General features: G+C 37.8%; 3 protein-coding genes across 3 annotated transcripts in view; all 3 read right to left on the bottom strand.

Moving 5' to 3' along the window:
• Positions 1-27,595, bottom strand: part of LOC144656582 (uncharacterized) — a 432,902-nt gene that overhangs the window by 361,897 nt on the left and 43,410 nt on the right. The window lies entirely within an intron of this gene.
• Positions 241-12,298, bottom strand: LOC144658508 (uncharacterized). The gene is made up of 5 exons (XM_078518941.1): positions 12,148-12,298; positions 9,816-9,986; positions 8,264-8,395; positions 3,227-3,297; positions 241-2,174 (listed from the first exon to the last, which is right to left on the bottom strand). Exons 2-5 carry the CDS (start codon positions 9,842-9,844, stop codon positions 2,023-2,025), a joined length of 384 nt encoding a protein of 127 aa, XP_078375067.1. The 5' UTR covers positions 9,845-9,986; positions 12,148-12,298; the 3' UTR covers positions 241-2,022.
• The window catches only part of LOC144656252 (uncharacterized), a 20,552-nt gene continuing 10,377 nt past the window's right edge, over positions 17,421-27,595 (bottom strand). Inside the window, exons 4-7 of the mRNA XM_078516488.1 lie at positions 27,304-27,585; positions 26,434-26,559; positions 22,214-23,803; positions 17,421-21,743 (exon numbers count right to left, since the gene is read on the bottom strand). Coding sequence (XP_078372614.1) covers positions 21,340-21,743; positions 22,214-23,803; positions 26,434-26,559; positions 27,304-27,585 — 2,402 coding nt within the window. The 3' untranslated portion in view covers positions 17,421-21,339. The remainder of the gene's footprint in view (positions 21,744-22,213; positions 23,804-26,433; positions 26,560-27,303; positions 27,586-27,595) is intronic.

Genomic DNA, 27,595 nt, shown 5'->3' with positions numbered 1-27,595 from the left:
CTGACCGTGATTTACGAGGCACAAACTACTTGAATGGAGAAAACTTCAAAAGTCTTGATCGGTCCACTTCCGGACGAAATTTTAATTTTACAAGATGATATGCGGCATCAAGAAAAGAAATTCAAGAGATCTCGAGATGCATTGTGATTATTTAAAACTCGCCGCAGGCGTTTGCTTTGACAGAGGTAAGAAATTCTTTCGACATCCTTTTCTTTCTAAAGATTGATCATTCTCATGTCATTCTCTTAAAATATTATGTATTATTATTTATTATTATTCTTCTTCATGCTCGGGCTCTCAGCCCATATATTTATAAAACAATTGGGCCGGCTCAAATCGTAATTTTAAAACGTTTTGCTGTTTCTAAAGTTTTTCCTCGCTGAGATCAAGACTTTACCACAGTGAAGTGAGTTCGATTCGAGCCCGCAAAGCGGCCCATTCAAAGCGACGAAGTCGCGAAAACGAGCCACGCAAGTCGCGATAGGTCGACCGTCCCGTAGCCTGCGAATACAGCCGCCTCATTCGCGTCCCGCAACGAAGAGCGGGACGCGAATGAGAGGCGGCTGTATTCGCAGGCTAACCGTCCCGGCGTGTTAAATTAATAAAGACGACGGACTTTTTCTAACGTCTAGCTTGAGTCTAGCTGAGATCCCCCACCACAGCAAAACATGACAAAATGATGTCAAGATGCTGTTGCGTTCTTGCAATTAAATGATTTACCGTATCATCCAAAATAGAAAATTAATTTCCAATCAAATGTCTGAATTGTAGAAAAGGATGAACAGCAAAGAAAAACCGATAACCATCGTCGAAACTTCGGGGGCAACCTAGTGTCAGCTATTTCTAGTACTATTAGATAAAGACATTAAACTATATTAAGGTAAAAGCGCTAAACTTATCGCTAAAAATGATTTAAATTACTAAATTGTTACAACGATAAAAAGATAAAAAGCGCTAAGAACTCTTACAATAGAGATTGCTAAAATCGGTATTTTTTATTATGTTCCGTGTTGATCATTTTCATAAAAGTCCTAAGGGATATTGCTTCGTGGCACTCGCGCGGTAAAAAGTTCCAGAGCACTGCCCTTCTGTAAGATGTTGAAAGTTTCATGGAATTGGGATTAAATGATGAAGGAATTAGTAGATGTTTTTTTCTTCTAAAATTGTACGAGTGTTGAAACTTGATTACAAGTTGAGAGGAGTCAAGAGGGGGAGTCATTATGGTAGATCTTATAGATAAGTTTCAGAATCGAAAGTTTGTACGACGCAGCAACGGCAAACAAGTTGGCCAACTGTTGGCGACAAAATAGAACCATTATCCTCTCTTGATAGAACTTGTCTCTATTCTCACCAACAGTTTGCCGACTTGTTAGCCAACTGTTGTTGTGTCGTTCACACACACCAACTTAGGTTTGTCAACACGAGTTTGCCAACTTAAGTTTGTCGTGTGAAGGCCGCTTTAAAGTGTCCCATTTATCGCGGTCAAGGACTTCAGTAGATGGCATCCCGCCAACCCTATGTTTTTTTTTTCATTGTCTTATGTTTATGATCATAATCTGAAACAAAGGGAAATAAAAATCAAACTGGTTTGAAAAATTTTAAACCAAAGATAACTGAAATTAAACCACAACATATATTTTATCAGAAGCATATCGCCTAGGTGATATGCTTCTGATATTACATGTATTATCTACTGGATAGTAAGTGTTTCATATTAACCAGCTGGACTGTGTTTCAATGTTTTGTATAAAAATAATAGTATTGACTTGCATCAAAGGCACTGATGCTGAAGTTATACATGAAAAGGGCTGTGTACAGCTGTTATGTTTTTTTATGGATTGTACGCCTTTCATGCTAGCCAATAATATTACCGTTATTGTCTGCCCATAGCAATCTACAAAAGATATCACATCTAAAATTAGTTATTAACCTAAATGGATCAGTAATCAAATACTCTAAATCCTATCTTGATATTTTTTTTTCTACAATCATAAAGTTCTGTAGTGTTTTTCTTGGACATTTTCACAATCCAGCAATTGCAATTCCTTTCCTGTCATACTCATTGCTTTCTAGAGTCCTCAGCATAAATTCTGCCACATCTGCACATGTGATCTTGTTTGTTGTTCCAGTGTTACATTGCCCTTCTTCAACCTTATAGTTTCCGGTCTGTTCACCTGAAAAGGTTGCAAGTCATGTCAGTCTCTTAAGAAGCCCACTTTCTCTACACAGTCAAGCTTTCTATTTGTTGTGGTTTACAGTAATATGTGACTTCTGAAGTTCAAAATTCAACTAATGATTGCGTTTTCCCTGCAGCCAACTGAATCATACCTAATGATGACAGCAAACAAGCCATGAAAAACAGAAACAAACAAAATGGATCAAAATCTACCAATCACAACTGAAGGACGTGACCTTTTGACCCAGTTGAAGTGAACTTCTGTTTCCCGAGAGGTCCGCTACGATGATTGACGGCAGCAAAAAGTGTACACCATTTGTTGAGGATTGAATTTTTAGAGTTCCCATACAACTGAAAATGGCAATAAAATCAATTAAGTTGCAATAAATAAGGCTAATCGCAGGTTCGCAGCTTTTTTGAAATAGTTGTTGCTGTCCTTGTGCAGCACCCGTCGAAGGGCAATACAAGAAGCTGGAAACATCTCATTGCATTGCATTGCATTGCAGGTGCTGGGTATTATTGAAAGCACTGACAGCAGCATTTTTGTCCCCAGAGCTGCTTGTCCCTCTTAGCCGGCTGAGGCTGGGGCACAAGGAACAAGTGGCTCTTGGGACACATGACTTTGATTTGCTGGAATTGAACAAAGGGAATTTCAAGCCTAGCCTATCAAAACAACCGTTTTAAACTCTCGTATAACAAAGGGATTTTAAATTGTTTTATTTGATTGGTTGTTCCTTGTATTTATTTCATTTCATTCACCCACCAGAGAGCAATAGAAGAAGCTGGTGCTGGGTCTTATTGAAAGCACTGACAGCAGCATTTTTGTCCCCAGAGCCGCTTGTCCCTCTTAGCCGGCTGAGGCTGGGGCACAAAAAACCAAGTGGCTCTGGGGCCACATGATTTTATTTGTCATGTGTCTCCAGATCCTAGCCTGCGAGAGCAGACGCATTTCCGGCCGTCGTTTCTCTCTTGTTTCTCGTGCTCCAGGCTCAGCCGGCTAAGAGAGACACGAAGCTCTGGGGATTAGAATGTGACAGCGGGTCTACATACCCACTAGTAGCCGACATGGTCTAACAATTGTGTAATTCAATGCCTGTGGGTCACTGTTTTTCAGCATTTTTGAGTTATTTTTTCGAAAATAGCTCTTTAGTCGTCGTGTCCTTGTAATCAGTCAGTGGGTCAGTGAAGTATGTGTGTTTGTCACACCAATCAGATTTCAGGTACTATCAGAACCAATAAAATTGCAGTTTATAAAGGGGAAGCAATCTGACGTAGTCAGCAATTTCGTTCGAAGTTTTTAGATTAGAAGGAGGCGGAATCGGTGAGTTGTGATTTAACCCTGGATTAAAAACGTTTCTCGTAACGCCCGCCTGCTTACAACGCACACGCCGTGAGTAAAAGGCCCAACACTAACTTGTTATTCGTCTTATTCGAGCGTACGTTTGGAGAGGCTAGCTTTCCATTTGCACAAAGCAGATTTGACGAATAATGTGGTCATTACTTTTGCCATCCGCTTTGCGAAGTTCGTTGGGAAATTGGAAAGTTTGTAATGAAGTTGCCAAATAGGTTGCGAGTTTTTGAATCAAATTGTGAGCTTCGATACAAAGTTCCCAACTTCGGCCCGAAATTAATAAAACCTTCTATAACAAGAGCTCTTAGAGCTTACAACTGCGCTGGTCTCGGGAGCCATGCCGGGGGGAACAAAAAATGCACCTCCCCTTATCCCCTTTTCCTGCGTCGAACAATGTTGCGACTGACAAACAAGATGGTAAGAAAACACCTTGCGTGACATTTCATGGTTGACTAGTTCCATCCGAAATTAAACATTTTTCTTATATGCTAATGGTGGCCAAATTTAGTTCCCACGATCTTGATCCGTGAAACAAAAACATCTCTTAAATCAGCATCCAGTGTTGTCTTGAATTACCGTTTAAAGATTGAATAACCAGCTCCGAAAATGGAATATTGGAGCAAATAATTAAATCATATTTTAGAAGAACACCAGACCTGCGGTTTTGCTGAATGGGAATTCCCCGGGGAATTAATTTACCAATGACGTAACCCTTGCAAGTGAGGGCATGTTTGTCTCAGTGCTTTTCCATCAGATTTCAGAAATCCTATTGATGGCACAGCTCCAAAAATAAATAACGCTAAAAAATCCATATATTTCACACTTTTATGCTAAGTTTAGACCAGAGGATTTGTTTAGTTTCCGTTTGTAGCAGCTTTTTAAACCTTTCAGAGCATTGCGTGATTCTTGCCGATCAGTGCCTTGTGAAAGTAAAAATTTGTTAACGCCAGCACATTCCAGGACACAAACGTAATGTAAATAAATTATGTAAATTCTTGCCCGCTAAAGCGTATTTATTTAAAGCGTGAGATTTTAGTATTTTCTTCGATTCAAACGCTTCAAAATACTTCACACTGAATTTTGTAAGTAAAGATTAATGGATTCGCAAAGATTTGAAAGGTAGCTGATAATAGCTTTGAAAAATTACGTGACTCGAGGTCTAGCCGATCGAAAGTGAAACTTGTCATGTCAGCACATTCTTTTACACCAACGTAATGGTATTTATTAACAGATTCTGGGCCGCTGAAATAAATTTTTGTTTCGACGCATGAAAATTTAGAATTTCCTTTGAATAAAACGCTTCAAAATCGAATATTTCACACTAAACATTCTTTGTAAAGACAAAAAATAAGAAAATCTTTCCATTTGTTACTGATTTGTAGCTTCTAAACATCGCGTGACATGAGCCTGACCGAGTGTAGGTTTGGTGCAGGTCACCGACAAAACGAAAAATAATAATAACAAGAGCTCTTAGAGCTTACAACTGCGCTGGTCTCGTGAGCACTTTAGGGGAGCCATCTGGGGGAAACAAAAAATGCACCCCCTCCCCTTATCCCCTTTACCTGCGTCGAACAATGTTGCGACTGACAAACAAGATGGTAGGAAAACACCTTGCGTTACATTTCATGGTTGACTAGTTCCATCCGAAATTAAACATTTTTCTTATCTGCTAATGATGGCCAAATTTAATTCCCACGATCCTGATCCGTGAAACAAAAAAATCTTTTAAATCAGCATCCAGTGTTGTCTTGAATTACCGTTTAAAGATTGAATAACCAGCTCCGAAAATGGAATATTGGAGCAAATAATTAAATCAAATTTGAGAAGAACACTAGACCTGTGTTTTGCTGAATGGGAATTCCCCGGGGAATTAATTTACTAGCCGATCGAAAGTGAAACTTGTCATGTCAGAACATTCTTTTACACCAACGTAATGGTATTTCTTCACAGATTCTGGCCCGCTGAAATATATTTTTCTTTCGACGCATGAAAATTTAGAATTTCCTTTAAATAAAACGCTTCAAAATCGAATATTTCACACTAAACATTCTTTGTAAAGGAAAAAAATAAGAAAATGTCTCCATTTGTTACTGATTTGTAGCTTCTAAACATCGCGTGACATGAGCTTGACCGAGTGGAGGCTTGGTACAGGTCACCGACAAAACGAAAAATAACAAGAAGCTCTTAGAGCTTGAAACTGCGCTGGTCACGTGACCACCCTAGGGGAAGCCATGGGGGGAGAATAAAAAATGCACCCCACCCCCTTATATCCCCTTTATCTGCGTCAAACAATGTTGCGACTGACAAGCAAAATGGTAAGAAAACACCTTGTGTGACATTTCATGGTTGACTAGTTCCATCCGCAATTAAATATTTTTCCTATATGCTAATGCTGGCCAAATTTAATTCCCACGATCCTGATCCGTAAACCAAAAAAACGCTTATCCGGACGACGGGATTTCTTGGGCGAAGGTTTACAACAACTGCCCCTGGGTCTCCGAGGATAAACTTTACAATTGATCAGTACGTCTAGCTTCACGCAAGGAACGTAAATATCCGTGAGAATTTTGACAGTATTCCCCATTTGCATAAAACTGAAAATAGCCCAATGACAATGTTTCGCAGTTTCTATGAAGTTACTACTATTTTTGAACCTCTTCAACAGTTCAAAATTTATTTGACCCTGTTTCGGTTTTCGTATTACAATAGGCGGTTTTAAAAATGCAGCGACTGACAAACTTTGTGTGACATTTCATGGTTGACTTGTTCCAGCCGCGATTAATTAATTCTCTTATATGCAAATTCTGGCCGAATTCCCACGCGCGGACTCTGAGGCTGTTTTAAGCACAGAGGGTATTTCCCTACCATACCGAATTACGTAAGCGGTATAAGTCAGGACATGTTTGTGAAGGGAATTTTTCTTCATATCTCTAAAATCCTTTCAATGACACAGGCAAAAACAAATAGATTACTCTTAAAAGAGAAATACTTTGCAATAAATTTGTTTAGTAAAGACCAAAGGATTTGCAAAGATTTTAAAGTAGCTGATAATACCTTAAAAACATTACGTGACTCGAGGTCTAGACGATCGAAACTGAAACTTGTCATGTCAGCACATTCTTTTCCACCATCGTAATGGTATTTATTCATAGATTCTGGCCCGCTAAATTATATTTCTCTTTGAAAACGTGGAAATTTAGTATTTTCCATGGACTAAACGCTTCAAAATGGAATAGTTCACAATAAACATACTTTATAAAGACAAAAATAGAGAAACTTTTTCCATTTGTTACTGATTTGTAGCTTCTAAACATTACGTGACTTCAAGCTCGACCGAGTGGAGGTCTGGGACAGGTCACCGACAAAACGAAAAAAAATAATAATAATAATAAACCCCGTGCAGAGCAAGAACTGCGCAGCGCAGTTAATAAACCCCGTGCAGAGCAAGAACTGCGCAGCGCAGTTAATTATGTTATCAAAAAGGGCTTTGCTACGCTAAACTGTTGGAAACAAATGTCATAATTTACCATCCAGTTTCATCCGGTTTACAAACGCAGAAGACTTGAAATTGAAGACAGTGAAGATTATGCCTCACAGAAATCGTTAAATATGTGTTTTCATACAAAAAAGTTAAAATTTGACCAAATTTCTACCTGCATAAAGTTTATTTATCGCCAAATCACTTGCGTGATCGCTGATGCGAAACGTTGTCTTGCACTTCAAGCTACTTCAACTTTGACAAGCTCGAAAATCTTCGAGTTCAGAAATCGCCATGACTTTCGAGCAACATGCATGTCTTGTTTCTCCTCAACAACCAAAACTTCGAAAGTTCAGTCGGGCCGAAGTTGGGAACTTATCGAAGTTCGCAATTTGATTCGCAAACTCGCAACGTAATTGGCAACTTCATGACAAAGTTTCCAATTTCCCAACAAACTTCGCAAAGCGGGCGGCCAAAGTAAACTGAAATCAACTGTAAAACATCTCGTTCAAACATTTAATGAACCGGTACAAGTATTAACTTTGCTGTTAAAAGCAACTACGATCGAGAGCAAAAACAGAATAAGAGCGTGCCGTTCCTTGACAATTCGATAACTCAATTAGTTCTTGTTTGTTGAATAGAATTTAAACAAATACTCCAGGTGTACTGCGCTTTAAAGAACTTTACCGAAGAAAGTGGTTTTTGATTTGATGCGTTCATTACTTCGTTTATTACTAGTATAGTACTTTTCGTTCAATGTCTATATGGAATCGTGGCTTTTTCGAGAAAAACAAGGGTATCGTGTTACGTTCGTTTTTAAAAAACAGAGGTCTCATGTTACAAAAGTGAGAAAAACAACAACATCATTTTTTTCAGTGTTTGGCAAAAAGCCAAAAGTATTCCGTAACAAACAAAAGTAACACGTTACGGTTGCAACAAAGCTAGCAACAAAAAAACCGCTTAAACAGAATAAGAACGTGCCATTTTGTGACATTTAGATAATTGAATTAGTTTTTGTTTTTCAATTAAATGATGAAAATTTACATATTGAATAAAACAGTTCTGATGTATCAAAATGCACGTAAAAGTTATTTTGTTTGCAAGAAAATTTTGTGCAAAAAGTGACTTCGTGGGCCGCTATACACAAATAGCTCAACCCATGGCATAAACCATCCCAACAGGTCAATCACCCAGTTTCCCCCCAAGCCACTCCATAAATTGAAAAAATAACTCCTGCACGCTTAGCGTGCCTATGTTTTCCATGGTTGCCATATCCTTGATCACTCCATTAAGAAACAGTGGCTTTATAACCCATTCTAGAAACCAGTAATTGTTTGGCCCTGGCTGAGTACACCATGATGTTACAGTCACTAGCCGAGTGATTTTGTGCCTAAATGAGGAAGTAATAAAATAATAAAATAATAATAATGAGTGAAGTATTCTTTTTTTAATTGCAGAACATAGAGTTACAGCACAAATAAGAAAACTGTGAACACTTTGATTTAACTTGGACATGAAACTTTTTTGTACAAAACCATCAAATGACCTGACAGCTCAATCTGCAGGGCACAGTTACAAAACAAATTGACTGCGATGGAGCCAAAATATCTTCCAATGGAAGTATAACAAATGTGTTTATGGTTTTCAGATTTGCACAACAACCCTAAAATTTTCAACAGAGATAAAAAAATAACTCCAGTTTGAGCAGAGCAATGTCGCCAATGGTGGTCCAAGAAAAGAATGCTTGGACACTAGAGACAAATTCACAATTTTAACATTTATTTAACTTTAGCACATGCTTTTAGCCGGGATTTGTAAGTGGTGGCACTCAAACTCTTACTGTCATGTGGGGCTCAAGACACCACCCTCCTTACATGGTCTGGGGCACGCTCCCTTAAAAACATTTTGCAAATTTTAAGTATCTTTGTTGTATTTTCAGCAGTTTCCATTTGCATATTTATTTAAAAGTTTTCAATTCTATATACATTTCGCCGATAAAAGGTTAAAAATAAAACTTAAGGTAAAAGCTGTTAAAAATTGATTCTAAACGTTTTCGATCTGTTCGATCATGATGATGATCGAACAGATCGAAAACGTTTAGAATCAATTTTTAACAGCTTTTACCTTAAGTTTTATTTTTCAATTCTACTTACTGTATTTACTCAAATAAGCGCCGCCCCCGAATAGGCGCCGCTTTCGAATAAGTGCCGCGTTTGGGACAAAAAAGTTAATAAGCGCTGCCCCCGAATAAGCACCACAGTCCCGATGCGGTGTTTATTCGAGGAATTCCGTTTAACTTAAAACAGCACTACAAAGCAACTCTAAAACAATCTTGGACGTTTCTTTCCATCAAAAACGATGTTTTGCAGTTCAAAGTGATTGTTTTGCCGCTCGCCCACTAGGTTTTCTATCCAATTCTAACAATATGTAGTTCTGTAAATGATGTGAAGGTCGCGAGCTTTGCCAGGACAGCTAGCGGTACTTCTCTCTTCAGCAAGAGACGAAAACTGTCAATCAAAAGACACTCTTTTCAATTACTGTAAAAGATTAGATTCTTTGTGGCATCCAAATTTTAAATAAGCACCTCCCTTAAATAAGCACCGCCCTCGAATAAGCGGGAAAAATTTAATAAGCGCCGCGGTGCTTATTCGAGTAAATACGGTACTTAATAATAACTCTCAAGCTATGTAATTCAACAATCAAGATGTGAAGTAGTACAGTTGTATAATAATGTTCTTCAAAAATTAGACATCTACACAGGATACTCAATGAGCCATCTGGCTAAAAACCAAGTTAAACACATTGCTCACCTACTCATTGCCTCTGTGATGGCATTCATGGACTCCGAGTAGAAAGTGGTTGGATTAAAAATGTTTGCATAAACTCCTAAACTGGACAGCACAGCATCTTTTCCATCAAGAGCAGCAGCAAAACTCTCCACGTAATAAGCATCTCCCTTCACTAACACTAAATTCTCATGTCTGTTGAAATGAGAATGTTGAAATAAGAATAAGAGCGAATGTCTGCCATTCACTGTTGTTCATTTCTTGTAACACAGAATGAAATAAAATAGGTATCCAAGAAATGTTAAAGAGAACTTTATGAACACTTAAACATAAGTTCTACAAACGGTAACGGCAAAATATCCAGCTCTTTACAAGTGAGGTAACTTAAATTTAAACTGAGCGAGGAATTATTATTTTTTTTGTTTATTTAAGCTTACAAAAAAAAAAGATTTAAAAAAATAAAAGCAATATATTTATTTAAAAAAAATAAAAATAGTTTTGGATAGGAGGGTCTATTTAATACAAAGACAGGGTAAATTTTTTTTTTTTTTTTTTCTAATTAAAATGACGACCAACTTTTTGGAATTGGCTACTGCTTTAAAATACGATGTTGACAAAACCTGGATCGGATCGGACAGGATCGGATCGGATCGCGGAACGGATCGCGGATCGGATCACGGATCGGATCACGGACTGGATCACGAAAAATAAAAAAATAAATAAAAAATAAAAATAAATAGAAAATGAATTAAAACAAAATAAAAAAAATAAAATAAAATAAAAATAAAAAAAATACCAGTAAAATAAAAAAAATAAATAAATAAAATAAATAAATAAAAATAAATAAACAAATAAATGGTTGTTAGTATAGAACGGCGTAGTATATGAATTTTCTTGCCCCAATCGAGACAATGAAACGTACAAAGCCGAAGAAGTCAACGGAGCTGTTGGGAAAAAATTGAAGGGCCTGTTAAATTACTGATTTCATAAAAAAAGAAAGAAAGAACATAAAAAAAGCCCACTAACTCGGGGTATTTTCAGTTGGTCACCCATCCAAGTACTAAGCCTGCCCAACAGGGCTTAACTTCAGCGATTGGACAAGAACCGTTGCTTTCCATATGGTATCAGAAAGAGCACGTAAATCAGCTAATAAAGGTTACGATCAGTTTTAGCAGGAAAGTGCCAAATTTTCCAAAAGATCTATATTAACCAGGCATTACTTTTATAACCCTCTCTTATAACCTTCTGTCTCATCTGACACTGATACCACAAGGAAAGCATTGGTTTGCGTCTGATAGCCGAAGTTAAGCCCTGTTGCGCGGGGTAAGTACTTGGATGGGTGACCAGCTGAAAATATATCTTGTTGTGGGATTTTCATTTTCTTTCTTTCTTTTTCTTACGCAATCGGTAACTTTTCAGGCCCTTCTTTTTATTTTCCAACGGCTCCGTTGAATTGTTCGGCTTTGTACGTTTCATTGTCTCGATAGGGGCAAGGATGTCCGTAGGGCAGTCACACTGTGCAGTCACGTTTATAGCTTCTCCTTGAAATCCTCAAAGCCTGGCTCTAGATCGACCTCGAAGGATTAATTATAAGAAGATTAAGAAGATGTGGGTGCCCTTTTTTGTGGGATACATTTACTGTTTGTCTGTTTGTTTCTTTGCCCAGTTCTACGTATATCAGAAGTCCAGAGATCATATAAGTCGTAAACGACATTGTGGCCTCAGTTGTGTGTGAAATAAAGAAAAAATATAATAGGTTCCAGATACCGCTGTGTGCAGGTCTAGAAAGTGATAATTTGTTATTTTAATTAAGTTCATAGCAATAAATTAATAAAGCAATTAAAAAAAAGAAAAAAAAAAAAAACAGAAAAAATCTTGTTACGCCGATTCTTGTTACGCCATTCCACGTTCATCCGATAACTAACAACCATTTATTTGTTTATTTATTTGTTTATATCTATTTATTTATTTTATTGTATTTTTTATTTTATTTTTATTATTTTTTTATTTTTCATGATCCGGTCCGTGATCCGATCTGTGATCCGATCCGTGATCCCATCCGCGATCCGATCCGATTCAGGTTTTGTCAACGCCGTTTAAAATATTTAGGAGCAGGTGGCTACTTGATAAAAAGTTATTTTACACCCTTGATAAGACAAGCTTGACTGGTTACAGTCGCTTTCTTTTGGAGGCATTGAACCGAACTTATTACTTTGACTGATTTTGAACACACTCAAGTTTAGCTGTACGCTAGCATGCAAAGGCATTTCCAGGTTTCAGGAGACGAAAAACCCAAATGCTCTTGCAGGCCGCTAGCTCACTGCGTGAGGTTTAGTGAAACTAAATGATCACTCACTGAGTTGTCAGTTTCTCAGGCGTTCTCACTACAGCCGTCACATGATGTCCTTTTTCCAGTGCTTATTTTACCACCTCGTTTCCTGTCCGACCTGTAGCTCCAAACACAACAAGTTTGAGCTTTTTGGAAGGACTGCTGTCTCCCGGTGCCGCCGCCATGTTGGATATGAAATAGTTGAGGTGGGACTGGGTCAGAGAACTGTCACATTTCGGAAAAGGCTGGGCACCAAAGAGAAACTGCCCGTCAATCGTCAGTCATTTAGTGATTTTCTTTTTCACGCCCTTTGATTGATGAAGCAAAACTGTTCCAAAACAGACGTTCGAAACAAACCTTTGTCGCTTGACTTAATGGCCATTCGTGACCATATTCATATCACCTGCCATTCCAATAATCTTTTTTACTGCGTTTTCTATCGGCAATTCCCCACTTCTTTTTATTGGTGAAACAGAACGAAGACTTATTAGTCTTATTTAGTCCTGAGTCGTTTTAGCGAACATTCAGTTTGCGAGGTGCGCAACAACACTCCTGGGTTTCCTGTGGTCCATTTCAAATCCACGGGTCGCAGTATTTCTGATGTCCAGGTACAAGATTTAGAACAAACATCTAACGTATAAAGTAGCCCCCCCCCCAGGGGGGGGGGGTACTTGAAAAAGTTTTATATGGGGAGGCTCCGCCCGGAGGTCCAACCCTTTACCCTTTTATATACCATTTTGATAGAAAAAGTACCAGTTTCGTATACCTTTTATTGGAAAACAGTACCCCTTTCATATACCTACACGACATGACATATGCCTTCAACAGGAATTTTTCTTGGCATTTTTATGCAGCGCTTTATAAATTAAGACGATACAACCATAAGTTGTGTCTACTTGAAATATTTAATGTAAAAGCCTTTTTAGAATATCATAATGGCAGATTTCCCTACTCTTTCATATACCTAAACTTGTGAAATTCCTACCCTTTTTTATACCTGAAGCCTGAAAAAGGTACCCCTTTCGGGCGGAGCCTCCCTCTTATAGGACATTATATAGAGTACTCCCCATTATTTTCCAGGTAGGAACTGTTTAGCCAAACGGACTGAATATCATCTTCAGCTTCATTTCAACTGTGAGTTGCATGTATACGCGCGCTATTCTATACACACGCACGCGCTTCTATTTGTCGTCCTAAATTTCAATTGCGTCAGTTTAACCGTTCACTCTCTAACACTGAAGAAGAGTTATACACCCGAAACGTATGTTTTTACAACCATTTATGACACTTTTTTATATTTTTTTTTACAATATCATTTTGCAAGTTACTTTATGTTTATGCGCGCAGGCATGGTGATACGTGTTTGCGTCAGCTGTCGCACGCTCAGTTCGTCAACGAAAAATGCAACAAAATGATTTGGAGAAAGACTCAACAACAGCAGGTCCCTTGTCAGCGAGAAGTTCCTATTAGAGTCGTTTTGCCGTACAAGGATTAAAAAGCAGCAAACTCAGTACGCAGACAACTGAGCGATCTCAGCGGACACCGAAATCCGTCCAGTTTACACCGGCCGTAAGATCAAATAAAGACACAATTTAAGTGAAGGAACAGAAACCGGCCATCGTAAACCAACAAAGCGCTGTTTATTATTATAAGTGTGATCTGTGTGATGCAGATTACGTCGGCTATTCTTGTCGACACTTGCACCAGCGCATCGAAGAACACAAAGGATCGTCTATCGGACATCACGTGAAAGAACAACATGGAAAGGAGCCACACAACATCGAGAAGAATTTTAAGATTTTAAGGAAGTGCCAAAGCAAGCTTGACTGTTTGATTTTTGAAATGCGTTTTATTAGACTTCTGAAACCGAAACTTAACAAACAGAGTGACTCGCTCCGCGCGAAATTATTTGTTTAGACATTTTTAGGTATTTTAATGTTCTTATTCTCGTCGTCTTATTCGCTTGCTTTACGTTTTTAATTATATCTTTTACAACTATGCATGCCATTCGCACAAAGTTATTTTTTAGCCATTTTTAGCCTTTTTATTCTTATTGTCTATTGTTTGTATGTACATATTTTAGCGCTTTTACTATATTTACGCATGTAATTTTATTCTAACACCTCACTTGAAAATGACCGTCGAAGGGTCGAAACGTCGTTCTAATTTTTTAGCGTTCAATTTTATTATATAATTAAAATAAGTGTTTAAAATCGTAGAGGGACTTTATGGACTGCGTTTTATGGTACGTTCTCCTGCTTTCGTGAGCGAAGGCAAAGTACTGGGAACGGGTTGCGGTGCTACCATTTGGTGCTAAATCGAGTGGTTAGCGGTCCTTTACACGCTCAAAAGAAAAAAAAATATGTGTTACCCCTACAAATGAATGCTAACGGTTAACAGGCTAATTAAGCGGCCTTCACACGACAAACTATTGGCCAATTCGTGTTAGAAAACTCGAGTTGATGTGTGTGTGAACTACGCAACAATGGCAAACAAGTTGGCCAACTGTTGGTGACAAAATGGAACTTGTCTCTTTTTTTCTCACCAACAGTTTGCCAACTTGTTTGCCAACTGTTGTTGTGCCGTTCACACACACCAACTTGAGTTTGCCAACTTTAGTTTGTCGTGTGAAGGCCGCTATAACAGGGTTGTTAATCAGGCTAACAAGAGTGCAAATTAGGCTAACCGAAGTGCTTATTAGGCTAAACATTTTAACCTGGTAATGAAGTTCTTTTGAGTGGCGTGAACAAGCGCTAAACAAATCGAGTGAACTTGAAAGAAAAGTCAGGGTTACGAGGCTGGTCTCCGGGAAATTTTTTCTGTTACAAGTGCGTCGACTTGTATGGAATTCACCAAACGGTTAAAGCAGAGTGTGATCCAATATCGCTTTAATTTGGCGGTAAAAACGCGGTAGACGTCGACATTTTATTAAAATGGGAAACAAAACGTTTTCACAAGGGAGGAAAAATCATAATTTTGCAATGGCGAAGTGGCATTGACAACTCAATCGTATGAGGTTGCTCACAAAGCGATAAGTTAAAAAAAAAATTCCTAGAAGGATCATTCTCTTGATTGTGAGTAATTTGCTAAACCCGCACCATGACCAAGAGTGTTTGTGCGATAGAAGACATCTGAGCTATATAGTCTACATTATTAATATACGATCTTCTTTTTTGGCTAGGCAGATCGATCGAAGCAACCGTCATTGGAACACTCTGAAAAAGACGAAACTGGAGCATGAGACTGTAATCATGCAAACTTTATTGTATTTCTTTTAATTTCCTATATTTTGTTCAAGAAAGAGCAATGAAAAATTACGTTTTTGTTTATTTAATATAAACTTGACTTTCTTTTGCAATATAATTTGTGCTGAGTTGTTACTTCCAACTAACTTTTCTTGTTGCTAAAGTACTGCAAAATTTCAAAAGCAATCCCTGGGCTTGTACTTGCTCCACATCACTTTCAGGTGGACTTATTTGTGGAGGGCTTATATACGGGGGTTATGATGTGGGGGGGGGGGGGAGGGGTATTTTCGGAAGGAAATTTTTCTTTTAAAAAATCTTTTGTTTCTGAGTTAGGATACTGTGTCTGGAACATTTGTGATACCACATGACAAAACTTTCTAAACATAACGAAATGAAACCCAAAACAAGTCCTACAGTCGTTAAACAAACATGACAGGTCACTGAGCATTCTCTATAATAACGCCGTCAGATAGGGCCTTGTTACTAATAGACAATGGGGATGTCACATGTGCAATAGCTAATTGTATGTAAGCTTACTTCAGGGGTTAGGGTTAGGATTTTCGTATTTTAATGTAATATTTCTGTATATAATTTATGGCTTAATATTTTTTTTCTAGCTAGTTCAGGTGCCCCCTATTAGTAGTGGGAACTCCCTCGGTTATTCACATACGACAACTAAATAAAGTTATTATTACATGTATTTTTATTATAATGTAAAACAAGCTAGACCTATAGTAAGAGCTTTAAATCGGAAAAGCTACCTCCTTTCAAAAGCTTCAAGGTAATATAAGCCTTATATGTAGGAGCACTTATTTTTGGAAGGACTTTTGAGTTTGAGATTTTTTTTTAGAGAGGGGGAGGGGATTCCTTGGGCAGAAATGGAATAAATCAAGCTTCACATCCGTTCCTGATACACTGAACCAAAAAGCATTTCGTTTAAATCCCATTTTACATCAATTTGCAAAACATTCAGACATTTTCTGTTAGCCATTCCTCAGCGGATTGTTTACTCTGCTAATTCCGGTGCTCTGTTCCGTTAATCTAATTGGTTACTTTTTTCTGCAACTAGAGTTACATTCTCTTTAAGAACCCGGTCGGGACGGGGCTCTTCTTAAATTGGACTATACTGGGGGGCTCCGGGGAGGTATCTTTTGGCTGGAATTTTATAAAAGGGGACACAAAGCTGTAAGCGAAACTGTAGGCGAAAGTGAAAAATTAAGAAAAGAAATGCCGTATCCTCTCTTTAGGTATCTGAAAGGGGTACCATTTTCTATCGAAGGTATACGGAAGGCTTACCTTTTCTGTCAAAAATGGTATATGAAAGAGTAAGGGGTTTCGACCTCGGGACTGAGCCTCCCCGTATTAAAACAAATCATGTTTGAGTATCCCCCTCCCCGAGGATCTTGAAACTTGTGGTAAACTACACTGATTGAGAACGTCATTGGTTGAAACGTACTATAGCGACTGACTAAAAAATAAATACACGTGGGAATCGCTAATTTTTATCGCGTCTTTATGAAAATCACAATCTCAAAGAAAAGTACTTGGGACACCATTTAAAACGCGACAATTCGTCACCAATGCTGGGAAATAGAGATCCCCCTACCCCCTTTACAATGTTACAACATTGGAAGTGGGGAGAGGGGGAATTACTAGATATTTTGTGTTTCAGACGGCAGAAACAACAACAACAACAACAACAACAACAACAGCAAGTGTCCTTCTCCCATCGCCAATCTGAATTACTTTTTGCTCCGTCTGGCGTACCAAGCTTTCGTCCGCTTTTCATCTTCTCGAAAAAAAAAAAACGAGTGCAACCCAGGTGATAGTGAAATCTCCTACGTAATACTACTTTTTGGGGGTTCGCCGCAAGATTTGTGTGTGAAAGGCCCCGTGTCAAGTACAAAATGACTTGCTATTAACTTATCACGCACAGTAAAAAGTAATGAAAATGGAGAATTTGGTCCTGAAAAAGAAATGAAACATACTTCGAGACAAAAATGAATGTGACCAATCTGTCAGTGGGAGTTATAAAGAGAGAAGCAGAGACACCAGTAAAGGTCAAAAGGAAGGCTTTATTAAAGGCTTATGTTTCCTTCTCCAGCAAAACATGACCCACTTTACAGTGTTTTCTAAACAACACGTAATGTTCTACCCTATAACATAAAACCTTGCTCATAATTAAAAGCCTTTCCGACGACAAACATGCTTGGTTAATCAGAAGTGCTGTGATATTAATAGTAAGGTGGCTCTCCGCTGTTCAAGAAAATTTATTATCCAACACCGTTCCATGACGTACAAATTACGCGCGATGCAAATATTTATTTTGCACGTTATACTCAGCCAAGATTACCTTTTTGGTTGGCTGGATACCCAGTGGTTACCAGCTCGTATTCCAAAAGCTCTCTTCGTATTCTGTCTTTCGAGGAATTTTCAATTAGAACCAGGAAGATCACACATTGCCTTTGCTAAAAGCAGTGTATTCCGATTGGTTTGTGTAATCGAACGAGTGTTTACGGGAGACGCCTTTTTAAACTTTGAGAACATCGGTTTTATTCGGCATTGTAAACTATCAAATTTAAACCGGACTTTTTTTTGTAGAATGGAAACACTCTTCCGTTGTTTTGACCAGATGCACGGCGGTGCTTTATACTTTCTTAGTCGTGAACTGGAGATTCTTACAGAAGATGCCCCAAATTGTAAAGCATAAAAATCATGTTCCCTCCGTCAGACAATGTTTGCGTAATAACGCACAATTAGAATGGAAACACTCTTCCGTTGTTTTGACCAGATGCACGGCGGTGCTTTATACTTTCTTAGTCGTGAACTGGAGATTCTTACAGAAGATGCCCCAAATCGTAAAGCATAAAAATCATGTTTCCTCCGTCAGACAATGTTTGCGTAATAACGCACAATTTACTTTTAAACAAATCATTTAATGAAAGTTTCCTGCAAATGTTCCACAAAACTGAAATGAACCTGCACTGAAAAAAAAAAAAAAATTTCTGCAACAATTATCTGAAGAATCCATAGGCGTACGAGGCGGGGGGGCGAGGGGGGCTGCAGCCCCCCCAGTACCGAAATTTTTCGGGCAAAATGCTTAGAATTCGGGAAAGAACCCCGGAGGAAAAAAGAAAATAAGCCGAAAAATCTCAACATAACGTTCAAAACGAATCACACCAACAGAAAAAGTATTGGAAATATACCGAACTTTGTGGTTCAAAAGTCCAAATTTATCATTCATCTGCTTTCGTTTCCTCTCGCAAATTGCTATAATCATCTTCGATTTTTCTCGCAAATTCTGCATGACCCCTCAGTTTGATTCAGTTGCAATCAGAATTTCCATAGTTTGAGCGTTTACACGCGATGAATCCAGTGTAAGACCTTGAAACAAAGCCGTTACAATGCGATGAAGTTAATGCTTTTGACTGAAGACTAGCTCAAAACTTTCAACGAAATGTTTTAATCATTCATCCCTGAATGTTTCACGCGCTTTTGTTTAACTTTCATGTTGGGGGAAAACAATGTAAATTGGCTTCCCAAAAATACTTTAATTTTTGCTGAACTAGGGTGAATAAATAAAATATTTCCGAATAAAAGGATACAGTGCATTGAAATCTTCGGGTAACGCCACGGAATTAATCAAAGGACTTGCAAAGCAAGCAGGCTAGTTAAGGTTTGTACACGACTATTTAAATGCCGTTTTTGTCGTCCATTTTATATGCCTCTTTATTCGGTTTTAACCCATGACATTTTTTTTCTCGGGCAATAAGGTCTCCGCCCCCCCAGGTCCGAAGGTGCCCGTACGCCTATGGAAGAATCTAAATCGACACAGGCGATTTTACTGAGAAAGTTTAAACAATTCTGATGCAAGAAAGCGGTTGGATAATAAATCGGTTCAGTGCGAAGCTCGCGTTTGTAAATCTTTCCCAATATTTGTATTTTGACTCGCCAAAGAAAATTGTAATAATTTGCCGTTAAAATTTGATTAAGCTTCACAGCAAGGCAAGCATGTCTGTCGAAAAAATTGAATGAACGTCACTTATCCTACACTGATAAAACTATCTGAGGACACAAAATACAACAATGTGCCACAGTCAAAAACACTACCAAATTCCTAATCACAAGTGACTTCATAAGACCTTGTATTTTCTTGTTTTGGACTAAAAACACTACCAAATTCTTGATTATAAATAACGTAATAAACTTTAGTATTTCTTGTTTAAAGACTGAAAACACTACCAAATTCTTGTATATCTTGTTTAGAGACTAAACACTACCAAATTCCTGATTATACATGAAATAAAAAACCTCACAAACTTCTTGTTTAGAGGGCAAGGGTAAGCATGTCTGTCGAGCAAATTGAATGAACGTCACTTATCCTACAATAAAACTATCTGAGGACGCAAAATACAACAATGTGCCATAGTCAAAAACACTACCAAATTCCTAATCACAAGTGACTTCATAAGACCTTTGTATTTTCTTGTTTAGAGACTAAAACACTACCAAATCTTTGATTATAAATGGAATAAGAAAAACTTAGTATACCTTGTTTAGAGACTAAAAACGCTACCAAATTCTTGATTATAAATGAAATAAAAACCTCACAATCTTCTTGTTTAGAGATTAAAACATTACTTAATTCTTGATCATAAATAAAATCACGACCTTAGTATTTTTTGTTTGGTGGCTATAACCACTACAAAATACCTTATTATAACTGTTGTTATGAAGTGAAATATTATTTTTAGTGCTCCGTAATTTTAGTTCATGATTTATTGTTTATAACTTTGTAAAACATGAGAATCTTGTGATTTAAGACCTTAGACCTTGGCATTTTCTTGATAGGAGACTAAAAAACGTTACCAAATTCCTAATTATAAATTTCATTAATATACCTTAGTATTTTCTTGCCAAGAGACTAAAAACACTACCAAATTGCTACTTATAAATGTCACTACCAAATTTCTTACTATTAATAACTTTATTAATCCTGAGTACGTATTTTTTGTTAGTGTCTGAAAACGCTACCAAATTCCTAATTACAAATTACATCAGCTAACATCATTCGACTAGTATCTTCTTTTTAAGTGAAAAATAACATAATATAACAATAGAGTTGATGTTCTTGGGCGTAAATATGTTTTTGACCCGTTTTTGAATGAGCTCTGAGAAGGGCCAAAAACATATTTACGCCCAAGAACATCAACTCTATTACTATTATGATCATTTCAGAGGGCATTAAGTTAAGGAACCAAAAAAAGTAAGCGATATCTTAAAAACTGCCGACTTGCGAGTCGGCGTTAATTTCAGATTGAAAACTAGGTTTAAAAGTTTACAAAACTTGGCAGACAACCGCAAAATTACTCAAAACAATCTTTGCTTGAAAAAGAAATTACAGAATTCTATCGGCAGCAAAGAAATTGTCGTCATTTAGAAGTGTTAAAATTAATTGTACTGTTAACTGAACTGGCAGTTTGGAATATGTCTGAAATTCAACTGAGCGAGTCTTGCTCGACGAAGACAAACTTACATTCTTTTCGCCGCCTGGATTCTTCTTTGAGTTTCTGTAATTCCTCTTCATCTAGCTGAGAAGACTGAAAATTTGCTTTCCCGTTCAGTCCTTCAAAAATTTTGTCGTTATAAAGCTCAAAAACAGTTTTGAAGCTTCTCGACTCAAATTAAACGAAGCTTGAAAATATGCCAGCTTGTGCCAGCCAGCAAGAAAACGGCGCGAACAGAATGGTTTTCAGTTCTGATCGTTAATAACTTTTTTTAGTCTAATTGGTCCACCGCAGCGGGCGAAAATATATTTTAGCCCGCTGAATTCTCCATTTTAGCCCGCAAAATACGCCACAATGCCCGATGAAATGATTATAATAAAGGTTTACGCCCCCCTCTTACAAACAGAATTATGGCGTCTTTAAAAGCAATGATATCCATGTGATACCTTGCAACATTTTAACACTGCTCAAAAGGAGGTCTCGTATGTTTCGTTTGGTGGCTCATGAATGTCCGCAATGACTACGTCACTTTCAGGATAAATCGTGCTAGGTTTGGGTTTTGTTATTTTAGTCACCTCACTTCTGGTACCGGCTTTCTTGTCACCATTCAGGGTTTCCTTCACGTTAGTTTCGTCGATTTCCTCAAGGCTAAATTCCATAGCTCCGGTGTCTTTTAAAGTGCTTGAAATCGACGGCATGTTTGTCTTTCCCGTTTGGAGTTGTTGCTTAAGAGCATTCCTGCCAACCAATCCACGTAATTCGCCCTGTAACTCATTCAGAGGCAGCAGCATGGCCAAACAACACGAGAAGGACCATTGTGGATTTTTGCGCCACTCTTTTATGTGGCGGTAAACTAGTAGAAGGTACTGGACTGCAAAGAAAAAGAAGCTACGGATTAGTAATCAAGTAATAATGAGGACACGATAATAATAATAATAATAATAATAATAATAATAATAATAATAATAATAATAATAATAATAATAATAATAATAATAATAATAATAATTAAAACATATTTATACAGGATGACCATTTCATTTATAAAAACTGCTATCCATATGGGTCCTGTGTAAACGATAAATTGTATTCGTATAGATAATTGGACCGCTTTCTGAGAGTGGCTTGTTCATATAGCGAATCTTCCGTGGGCCGATGACCGTCATTGAAAATGACCGATGATTGATGCATTTTCTAACTTTTACCCACAAGGTATATTTGGCTACAAACCATCAGCAGTACATTGGCATAGAGTAAATACCCCCCCCCCCCCCGATCCACAAAAGAGGTATTTGCCTTTGTAGGTTAAAATTTTAAACATGTCCAGACCGCGACACTTACCCACCAAAAGTCCAATCACCAAAGAGTTAGCTCCGATGACTAATACCGTAAACACGGTGCTGTCCACGTATGAGTCTATTGAGGCGGGTATGTTTTCTTTGGGAATCTTGCTAACAGTTCCAATGCCGAGGTTGACGAAGGTAACCGCGAGGGATGTCAGCATCAACCTGTTCTCGAATTTATCCAATATGGGGTGGACATATGCAAAGAGCATTCCATAGAGACCTGACATGACACACGCAAGTCCAACATAGGCCCTGCTTTCTCCTCCCACAAGTATCAAACCGGATGTCAATACAACCTTCCGAACCATCTCGACAAACTCCCAATACCACGAATGAGAATTATAATTCTCGAATAGGAATCGCAATCCCCTGAAAACTTCGGTGCTTTGTTCCTGTGTGTGAGATGTTTCGTTGTCAGCTTCGCTTTCACCAATCATCTTTCTTTGTTTCCAAAGAACTGTCATCGATACGGCTGGCAGAAGGAGTATGTAGAAAACCGCACAGTATGCAACGATGACCAAACGATTGTACTCTGGACCATGGCATATTATGTTGTAATCTGCTTTGAGGAACTTTGGACATTCTTTTTCGTTTTCGTCGTCACAAAGTTCCCGACAAGCCAAGGGGAGCACGCTTGCTGCTTTAGAGCATGTACTCAGGTACGTCACGTAAAGAACAAAAAACAAGTTTCTGTAGATTAGTTCTTTCGCTTGTGAAGTTTTCACCACTAGATCTCTTTCATCTAAACTGCTCCGCATCAGAAAGAGCTTTCTCAGTCCGTAGATAACGAGAGACATCGTGATGGCGGTAGCATTTAAAGCGAGAATGGCAAACAAGCTTCCAAATGCATCGACTTTCAAACCTGGTAGTATGCAGTGAATAGGTGCCATCTGGAGTACGTTCAGCTGTAACAGTTCTGAATATTTCCCAATAAGCGCGAGTGATTCTGGCCACTTTATGTAGGCAAATGCTTCCAGGACACCAAACGTTACTTGGTAGAAGCCTATTACGATCTTCAGTCTTCCAAGAATCATATCCACTGTAGAGCGTCCAGTACTCTTCTTGCATTTCTTTTTGCTTGTCCACACCACGAGTGCAACAATAATCGCAATCACAGCTGCTGCAATTGACAGCTGGCCGGCCATCCAGGTCTTTGTTGGACATGTTTTGCATGTTTGCATTTGCTTGTAGTACCCAGCACTGCACACCTCACATAATGGACCTTCATAGCCATCATCACATTTAGAATCTAGATCTCCCCTGCACGATTCCTTTCTTGGGCATCTATGTGTCTTAGGCAGGACGTAAGGGTACTCTATGAGGGAACCGTTACGCGAAGAATTGCGTGAAGAATTTCCTACAACAGGAATGATGTTCACGAGATTCATGGTGTACTTTTCATACAATAGTTTGTGTGTATTGTTTCCCCATTTCCACCAGTAGCCAGACTCAAGAGTAGCATAGTCATTTACGCATTTCAGTCCAGGCTGATCACACTGTTTACAACCTTCAAAAAGATGAATCCGAAAAAATCCATCTAAGCATTTGCAGGCTCTGAATCCTGCAAAAATGCTTGTATTTGTTCCTACAATAAAAGTGGAAACTATATATTAGAAATTATATAATTAATTACATACTATAAAAACACCAGTCGGACGTTTAACCACTGAGCTACAGTAGACTCGTGAGCGCTATCTCACTGTCTATTTAACTTGGTTTAAATGGGGCAAACATCCTGCATACCGCTAGGATTGATTAGATTTGTCGACACGTAGGTTCATTTCCCCAAAGTGCAGTCTGCGAAGTTGTGATCTTCGAATTTTATCAATTAACAACTTTTTACAAAAGAGAGCATGCTCTTTTGTTTTTGATTGTTTTAATGGAACTGTGTGTTCTCCGTTTAAACATTACTTTGAACGATTACATCATAACACTAGAAACAACGGGAAAACAGCAAAACTGCCCAAAGTCAAACTTGATTTTGCGCGCCGTAGTTTTTATTTTATAGGTGCCTCGATTTTTAATTCTTTACCTTTGAATTTAAGAAACATTAATTCTAGACTTTTATTTAGGAAAGCGTTGGACGAGTTTTACTTGTAATATTTTATTGTAGTTTTTAAAGGTTTTTAACTTAGTGCATGATCCGCTTTTTACACAATTTTCATTATATATTATATATAACTAGTAATTTTAGTAATTTTTAATTTTTAATTAGCAGGACCCCGTTGATAACAGTACGCATGTACTGAAGGGCTATCCTGGATAAACATTCGATTATTATTATTATTATTATTATTATTATTTATTATTGAAAGAAATGATGATAAATATCAAGCTTTGCACAACACAGTTAAAGAGATATTCGTTATTCAGTGCCACTCGCTACTCGCTCACTTCACTTCACTTCACTCGAAAACGATTCTCGATGTTAATTTTTCGATGACTTTATGGTAGGTAAAACTTTATTTATACACGGAATCCATTCATGTTTCATGCTCTTACATCCAGCCGTGTCTAAATAAATCAATTAACTAATTAAAATATCCAACTAAATTACTTAAGTCTACATTACCAAGTCTACCATTCTAAACTGCAATTACGATTCTTTAGCTGGATCTTTGATTTTCTACGATTTTCTGCCTGACGTCAATATTGCTCGCGCGGGCTAAAATTGCGCTAGGAACTCTAAACAAAACGGAAAAGAAAAAGAGTTCCAGTTCTTTTACCGCGCTTGAACAAATTTGTATACAAGAGAAAACTTCAAAATACTTTCACATGGGTCTTTAAATCTGGGAGGGGAAACAATACGACAATAAGAAGTAGATAAACAACCGACAGAAGAGTTTTAATTCTGTCTGTCATTATCGCTCGCGACGCATGACGTCATATTAGCGCGCGCTCGCACACGCAATTCGATTCTCTTCGGAGGTCGTAAAAGCCAGATTTTGATACAGATTTTCTCGAAAACCTACCGTACAACCTATTATGAAACTTTCACAATTAATTTTAAGGGGCGAACCACGTCCACAGCCAAAAAAAAAAAAATCTGTAAGACAGATTTTGATCTATTTTTAAAATCGGCAAAATATCACATATTTTTTTTTGCGAAAAATCTGTCTAATGTCTAATCTCTGAAATTTTGAGGTAGGGTCATACCGGTAGATTTTGAGAAAAACGCCGTTTTAGCTACTAGTGCTAATCCCCTCTTAAGCACTCGGCCGTTCATTTTAGCATTTTATTGGCAGTTTTATTTTCCAAATGTCACATCTGATGGTTTTAGGATGTAACAAACAGTAAAAAGAGAAAGATAAAATTTTTCTGGAGATTCTACAAGAGTTAAAAGTTGGACTGATTTTCCCTCTCAAAACTGTATCAGGCCACCTTAAAGAAACATGTGGGGAAACAACTATAAGAGTATACATTCCTGAAAATCACAATCTAAGATCCAAGGTACAATCTTTATTTTCACATTAATTGAGAGTGCAATTTCCAGGATCGCTATTTCATTTCATCCTCATGGCTAATTTATACATCAATATAAATTCAAGGCAATGTCATAACCATAGACCTGCTTAAGACCTCCTTCTAGCGAGAGAATCTACCAGTTCACTTCCTGTCATGGATCACTTCCTGCACGTGATCCTCTAACGTCGAATGATCTCACTCTGACAATCATGTGCTAGCTGTCATGCACAGTGTCGACCGATCTAGCTGAATTGTGTTGAAATGTTCCCAGATAGCTGTTCCACAAAAGGATTTCTCCGATTATTGCATTTCAGCCTGGTTAAAAAGCTGTGGCTTTTAAAATGTATAAAAAGAAACAAAGCGATTTTCGAGAAATCGGAGAAACACTTTCAAAGTGCTATATGTAACGAATTATTTGCGATGTTAAACGCGTTACGGCGATGTCAGAGGAGTGTTAACAAACTTGATAAAGCGAAATGGTAAATATCCTAATAATTAGCTAAGCCTGGCAGAGCAACATTTCATTAGGTTTTCAATCGCATAACAGAAAGCCTCCCTCCCTCCTCTCCGTTGGTTTTGATAGGGTATACCCTAGTGACCTAGTGTCCTTCGTTCCATTACCCTTTCTCCCAGGAATTATTCTGTTTTTGTTGTTTGCTTCTATAGTAAGGGTTACAGATTGGAAACATAAAGCCTACTAATATACCTTGTGTTAACGATCAAGAATCTGCTCTTTATTTATGTGCTTACCTTGTGGACAAGCAATGCAATCTTGTGCCCTTTTTCCAGGCGCTTTGTTGTGGGGGACAAAAGTTCCATCGGGACATTTCAGGCAGCTGTCGTTAACATACGCTTTAGTGTCCGAGTAAAAACCACCTATGTAAAAAAATGTAAATGTAATTTATTCGAAAAGGAAAACAAACATTGCTCTTAACAGTGATGGACAACTTATTGTTATGGTTTACAATGGAACATCCATGTTTCCTAATGCGATGATCATGAATGGTTTTTGTGTGTGATGCCCACAAATTGAAGCAAGGGTCCTCTTTATTGAAACGCTTTCTATTCAAAATGTGATCTAAAAACAGCAACTACTGCTACATTGTCGTCCCCATTATAATCATCATTATCATCAACAGCAGAATAAGCAACAATATAAGCTACAAGGAACAAGTATTCGCAAACAAATAATAAAACAGCTACAAATTATAACAAATAAAAAAACAGAAATTACGAAAATAAAGTTAAATTCAAAATGTACTAGGAGTGAGAAGATTGCCGGACATACTGATGGACTCGGCCACATCTATTACGGTTTAAAAAGTAACGAGTTATTTTTACTAGTAAAAGGTAATTTATAGGTTTTCTCTTAAGTTGGATGAAATATTATTCTAGATTACTCGTCCAGTAACGGTAAAAAACAGTTTTCATTTTTTCCAAAATGATTAGTTATTTCCACGAACTGCAGACCTATTGTTGTAAACATGGACCTCATTTTAATTTCATATCATCAGATGTGAATTTAAACGTATCGGTTGATATCTCATCACCCTCAATTTTCGGCTCCTTTGAAAACATATTAAGAACGTTCAAATAAGATGAACCAGTCACCAGACTTACCCGCAGGACATTCCAAGCACTGAAGCTCATCAGGATCGCTGAAAGAGGCATTGACAAACGTTCCCGTTGGACATGGAGCAACTTCGTATTTACTATTGCCGCTACTTGCAAATCCAGCTCGGAGAAAGGCCTCTAGTAACGCTTCGTCTACAAAGGACCCGCTGGGAAGGGTTATGTACTCCGAACTACCTAGACCACTAAAATGTAAATTGTAAAAAAGCTTTAGTAAGGAAATTAAAAGTCCGGTAATAAAAAAAGGAAAGACTGTGCAATGGACAATCGCTGACGCATG

This window comes from Oculina patagonica, chromosome 6 (genome assembly GCF_052425735.1).
Source record: "Oculina patagonica isolate OP01 chromosome 6, crgOcupat, whole genome shotgun sequence".
NCBI lineage: Eukaryota > Metazoa > Cnidaria > Anthozoa > Scleractinia > Oculinidae > Oculina > Oculina patagonica.
The sequence above is the reverse complement of the archived record's forward strand: the minus strand, read 5'-3'. Positions and strand labels throughout refer to the sequence as shown.

What these genes read in the sequence shown, in the direction of transcription:
- LOC144658508 (XM_078518941.1), bottom strand. Translation starts at nt 9,844, where the DNA reads ATGAATGCCATCACAGAGGCAATGAGTAG. An exon ending in ATCACAGAGGCAATGAGTAG is followed by an intron (nt 8,396 to 9,815) that starts GTGAGCAATGTG and finishes TTCCTCATTTAG; the next exon opens with GCACAAAATCACTCGGCTAG. An exon ending in AAGGATATGGCAACCATGGA is followed by an intron (nt 3,298 to 8,263) that starts AAACATAGGCAC and finishes AAAAAATAACTC; the next exon opens with AAAAATGCTGAAAAACAGTG.